This window comes from Habropoda laboriosa, unplaced genomic scaffold (assembly GCF_001263275.1).
Source record: "Habropoda laboriosa isolate 0110345459 unplaced genomic scaffold, ASM126327v1 scaffold67, whole genome shotgun sequence".
NCBI lineage: Eukaryota > Metazoa > Arthropoda > Insecta > Hymenoptera > Apidae > Habropoda > Habropoda laboriosa.
Genome location: NW_017100242.1, coordinates 4510663 through 4517024, shown reverse-complemented (window position 1 = coordinate 4517024; position 6362 = coordinate 4510663). Strand labels below are relative to the sequence as shown.

General features: G+C 29.2%; 2 protein-coding genes across 2 annotated transcripts in view; one reads left to right on the top strand and one right to left on the bottom strand.

Annotated features, from left to right (window-relative positions):
- Nucleotides 1-1131: 1131 nt before the first annotated feature.
- LOC108572010 (N-acetylgalactosaminyltransferase 7) lies at nt 1132-5931 on the bottom strand. The gene is made up of 11 exons (XM_017934190.1): nt 5921-5931; nt 4847-4986; nt 4328-4533; nt 3977-4143; nt 3660-3867; nt 3172-3348; nt 2846-3089; nt 2428-2649; nt 1547-1645; nt 1340-1465; nt 1132-1272 (listed from the first exon to the last, which is right to left on the bottom strand). Exons 2-11 carry the CDS (start codon nt 4964-4966, stop codon nt 1132-1134), a joined length of 1710 nt encoding a protein of 569 aa, XP_017789679.1. The 5' UTR covers nt 4967-4986; nt 5921-5931.
- The window catches only part of LOC108571931 (girdin), a 9469-nt gene continuing 8612 nt past the window's right edge, over nt 5506-6362 (top strand). Inside the window, 1 exon segment of the mRNA XM_017934089.1 lies at nt 5506-5592. Coding sequence (XP_017789578.1) covers nt 5506-5592 — 87 coding nt within the window.

Sequence of the window (6362 nt, the reverse complement as noted above, 5' to 3'; positions counted from 1 at the left end):
TTTTCACAATATAAAGATGAAGCAAATAAGATAAAATTAAATAATGAGAAAAATTGTATGACCAAATTTACACTAATCAAAGTGATAATAAAAAAGCAGAGAATTATTACAAATTATTATATTTTCTTTATTTAATTAGTACATTATTATTAACAAGACATTTGTTATGTTTTTTTACGTTATGCTCAGTAACTTCTTGCCTGAAAATATGTTTTAAAATATGAAAAACCATTACTGATCTACGTCAGCATGCTCTCTTAAAAAGAATCAGTCAAAAGTGGAAGGACATATTTTCATGTTGTATCGACAACGTACGCCAAGTGCACTTCAAAATGATCAAAACATATTCATTCCAAGTAACTACTTTACAGAGTAATAGCTTTTCTTGTTTACAAACATTTTATATGAATTACCTTTCCTATTTATAAATATGTGATCTTGTTTGTAAACATTTCGATATATCGCGCAAATGTAGGGAGCATTTGTTCAAAAGAGAAATGCTTCCAACAATTTTATTCGATTCCTTAAAAATTAATTAAAAAGAAAAGTACGGTTACTTTTATGTAAATTATAGACAAAGTTAAATTTATGTATTATAGGGAAAAGATACGATGTAAAGAGCACATTCAGTATTAGAGGAAATCATGTGAAAGGATTTTAAACATGATTGTATTTTAATAAGTTATGTTTATGGTAATAAATTATATGCATTGAATTGAAATAAGTTTCATTGAAATTGTATCATATGAAAAAGTTTGTCGATCTCCTTACAGATTATAAATTATTGAAATTATAAATTATGTTTTAACTCTTTAATCTCATACAAATACAACTTTAAACGGTATTAATACAGTCGCAAGTCTCATTTCAGCGCTGTTAAAGCTATACAGCATTGTTCTTTTGTTTCATAGTTGAATACTTTGTAACCATTACTACTTTTAAAAAGTATTGTAGCATAACTTTATATTTTAGTTCACATTTTTGATTCTACATAAATGTTTGAATCATTTATAATAAAGGGTTTGTTGTATAAAACAAAAGTGTAGTTAATGTATAGATCAAGTCTTGCCAAAAGTCTTTGATTCGGCATAAAACGCCTCAAATACAAACAGTACCAGTACTTACGTTTCTTCACCACTGTGGATGAATTTGATGGAAAGACCACTGTTGATACGTATTATTAATATCACATGGCATTAGTGATAACTGCTGAGTTTGAGGATGAAGTGCCATACATTTTTTATGCACTCTGTGCATAAGTATTTTAGTTTTCTGAGGTGATAATAAAATGTAAATTAAATAAAAAATTCAATAGTAAAAAATATTTATCGATGCTTACTTCATCGTACTGCCACGGACCATCTACAGTCCCTAAGCGGCAAAATACAAATTTCACTCCTTGGCTATCAGCCGATATGCATCGTTCTCCTACACCTAATTGACCTTTTGCATTTAATCTAATTAACTGAAAAATATTATTAAACAATATTACCAATCATGACTCATAAGTAAAAGAAAAATATACTTAAACGAAACTTAAAATTACCTGATTATTACCAAATCCATGGCAATGAGATGTAGCCATTAAACTAGGAGGAGAATGACTCATTGTATCCAAACATGCTCCTGTTGCTACATTTCGTAACTAAAATTTGAGAAAAAACGGGAAACAAATTCCTTGATATATAAAAGCAAACATAACATGTTGTATAAGGTGCAAAATTCTATTTAATGCTATGATCTATATAGAACTAGATTTGTCATTATACTTCGTTCAGTAATTCTAGTAAACTCAATAAATTTACGTTTAGAATATGTTATTGCACAACGTATTGTGATATCTAGCATCTAATATGTACAGGGTGTTCGGCAACTGGTGGAAGAAATTTTAAGGGGTGATTCTAGTAGCCAAAATAAGACGAAAATCAAGAAGAACAAAATTGCGTCTGTAACTTTGTTTTATAATTAGAAGTATTTAAAAAATCGGCTGAAATATTCTTGAAACTCGACGAACCTCTACACACCGGCCGTGTAGGGCATACGAGGATATCGTCATCGTCAAAAACAACGGCGCAACGACGTCTTTTTATGTAGATCTTCCAAAGTATGCTGCTAACTGTCAAGGTCATTTGAAGGACAATATAATAAATGTGGTTGAACTCGCTTTTTTATCAGCTTTAACAGTATACCAACGAAAATACCAACGAATCATCCCATTTAAAAGAATGAATGTGAGCTTGAAATCTCGAAATATACGACCTTAAAAAATATTATTATTTTATAGAAACATTTGCCTCTTTGAATAGAATAATTTCCTCCTTTAACATTTTTTTGTATCATTAACAAGAACGGAGATATTTTACTAGCTCGAGTTAAAAGAAATACCCTGTATAGTAATATGTTCAATATAAAAATTGCTATTATTACCTCTCCCCAATGAATATTGGGTGGCAATTCGGGAAACTTATCAAAAACATCATAAGCTACATTTTCCATGTACCACTGGAAGCTTTTACATTTCTTCCGTTTCTTGAACAACAATTGTTCCGTTATATCGCCATGATCAAGTAGTTGAGCTAGTGGTTCCCTTGTATAAAAGAATTCTTTATATTTGTCATCAAACCAAGTTTCAATAACTCTCTTGTAATTCTACAAAGAATTTTTAACTTTTGTAATTATAGCAAGAATGATTAATACATTATCAAATAAGTAAATTATAACTGTATACTGTACTCATGACAATCAATAAATTAAGGATTAGTTCTTGATTCAATTCTCATGATTTTTTTTATCTTATAATCATTTCATTATATAGCATTTATTTCAAAATGAGTATTTTACTTACTATAGTTATCAGTGGTCCTTTTTTCTTTTGTGCTAATTTGCCAAATGTATAAGGCATAAAACCTCTGTATACATGACCAACATGTGAACATGGTACCCAAACAATGCTTCCTCCACATTGCCATATTTTAAACGACAATTCAAAGTTTTCTCCACCCCATACAAGTAATCCCTCGTCATATCCACCCAATGATAAAAAGTATTCACGATTTATCGCAAATAAACCACCAGCATGAGTAGGAGACCTAAATTGATTTTTACCTAATACATGAATGTCAAATAATTTTGTTTTATTTGTCTAAGAATATTCTTTTTAACACAAGTTACTTGTATGGCATGCTGTTATAAGGTCGCGTTTTTTGTTCTCGTGCAGGAAGCTCGTTTTCTTTATATAGCATTCCCCATTCGAAAATGCCTCGATATAAATGTCCTTCTTGATAAACAGGTCGATATTCAAAAGTTTTATGGTCAATGCCATCAATAATAGGAACTGTCATTACAGTTCTAGAAATATTTAAAAGATAATAAAAAAAATAAACGATTAATTTTATCATATGACCTATATACAGTGTGTCTGAGTTAATTGAGAACAGTTAAATATGTCCCCTTCTGTATCAAAAAAGCTTTATAGGAATAATTTTTCCATATCTTCGCTCGTTTATGAAATATTTAACTATTCTCAGTTAACTCCAATACACTGTATAATGCTTTATCAACCTTTTCTTCAATTATTTGTTTGATTTTTTAAATTATATATTTGCAATTGTTGAAAAAAAATAATAGAAGAAGTAATTTAATAACGAGGAGAAATTTACCTATCAGCAGCTATTGGAGCTAAAAGAGGTGGTAACCAGTTAACATTAACTTCACAATGTGCATCCAAAAATACTATGACTTCACCTTTAGCCTCACGTGCACCGTGTGACCTTGTTCTTATTAAACCTTCTCTTTCATAATTCCTTATTAATTTAACTTTGCCTCCCCACTGTTCTATATAGGATTCTAAATCTCCTTTTAAATTATCTGGAAAAGTGTGTGTTATCAATTTTTTCAAGTACGTTTTTTTTCCACAATAAAATACAACAGAATTGTATCTGATATTTCTATTTTGATAAAAATATTATTTATTTACCCTTATCAGAAAAGTCATCTACAAGTAAAATTTCTTCTAAAAATTGTGGAGGAGTACGGTTCATTACACTGTGAACAGTTCTCATTAATACTGACCAGCCTTCATTGTGAAATACTATGATTACACTAGTTCGAGGAAGTAACTCTGAATAATTCCAATGTTTACATCTATAAATAGAACAAGTGAATTTTATATAAATTCTCAAGAATTTTCAAGATAGAAAAGTTTCACTGTCTTAGAAATTAAATATATCTGGAGATAAAAGATTCTTAAATATTAGAATTTAGTTTAGATAATACTGTTATAAAATGTTGAATTATAAGAATTGGAAATAATAATAATAATACTTGCTCTGGCATTCTTGTATCAGGGATTGATCTATCCAATGAAATTTCATTGGAACATACTATGTTCATACCATACTCTGATTCTGATTGTTGAATATCATTTTGTTGATCATCCCTAAGAATATGAGGTTTACCTCCTTCTCCAGGTCTATTTTTAATTGGTGCATATTTTGATTCAAAGTTTCCAAGGTCCTCTACCAGAGTTGTAATCTATAAAGTGGTAATTCAAGAACCATGTGTTTATAAAAAAAGATACATTAAAGACTAATGTGAACTTGCTTGCTAACAAACTATTCAACCTTAATATTTTGTACTTATTCCTTCTTTATACTGTGTTATATGTAACATACTGAAGGTGACATAGTTTTATATTCAGCATTTATTCGAGAAAGCTTTAACGAACAAAATTTAAAAAATCAATTATTATCTATTTTATCTACATATGACTTAACTTTTTATAGAAGAATGTAAATAATGGTTTAGAAATTATATTTATTTAAAAAAAAATTTGATTGTCATTTACCTGTTTATCAATAGGTTTTTCAGAAAAGAAATTGACAATAAGGTATAATGTACAGAGAACACATATACTGCACATAATAATACTGAAAAGACGGTTTCTTTTTAGCTGCACGATTCTCATCTTGTTGAAGGTAATTATATCTGAAATAAAAATTCATATGACTTATAATTGATATATTATATACTGAGGAATGAACATATATTTGAAGTAGAGGAGTATAGCCTGAGAATAAGCAAATAAAAACAAAATGAACATAAAAAATAAATATGTACAATACAAAATACTTAAAATAATTTAAAAAGTAAGATATTAAATTGCTATTTATATTTACGCGATTCTTGTATAATTGAAATATTTGTTGAAATATTGTACAATGAAATAAGCAAATATATTATAATCTTAATTACCTTAAGTAAAACACATATAATATGAGAAATAAAGTAAACTTTATCAAATTAATTCTTTGAACACATTACAATAATATTGAAAAATTATAATCTAATGAACAGAACCATTATTCAAAAAATCTGAAGCTACGTTGCTTCACAATCTAGCCAACGTGTCTCTTATGCAGCTTACATAGATATAGTGAGTCTCATCGATCTTTGTCGAAATCTCCGACTAACACACAAACACACGGCAGCAGTGGACTATGTGAAATGGCGTACGATGCATATGATAGTGAATGGCATACGATGCCATTTTACATAAAACCATCGCCACTGTGCATTTACGGTAGTTCTAGGGTTTAAGAAGAATCTGCGAGAATTAGTGTACGCATTGTATGCCATTTCACATAGAATCAAAAATGTACCCCTAAGTGTAGGCATTTAACACTTTCATACAAGCTAACACGCACTCCATGTTCCTGGATTTTAATTTAAAATCTTTTTATCAAATTATCGCGATCTGATATTCGTTGTTATTACAGTAGAATTCCATTTATTGGAACGAAATTTTAATTAAAGTCCAACTTATTGAACTCCCATTGAACTCCTATTGCCTGAACTATTACCGAGTGTCACTTCAGTTATATTAATGCTTTATGTTTATTAAGTAATGAAATATATTTACCTTTTTTTGCAAATTCATTTCCAAAATCAGGTTCGAAACATTCGTATAAGCAGAAGAACAAGTCAAACCACTGACTGAATCCACTTATCCGAATGTCAAACTCAGGTTATTTGAATAAAGAGTCAAGTAGTGGGAAGAATCAGTGAACTTTTCTATTCTGAGCCATTCACGTCAAATCATATAGAATTGCGGTCATAGTTAAACTCGCAGGATTTCTTGATATCCTTGAGAAATTAAACTGTGTAAAATTTTAGCTTTCTATCTCAAACGATTTTTGAGATATTTAATGTTAAAGTTTGGAAAAATTAGACGTAATCAGTCGACATGTTATAACTTTAACCGTAATATTTCGGCTTTGTTTAAAGGTAATGCTTCGACCCTGGACTCATTTTAAAGCTAAAGAAATACTCTTTCCGAATATGTATATACATATATAAACTTT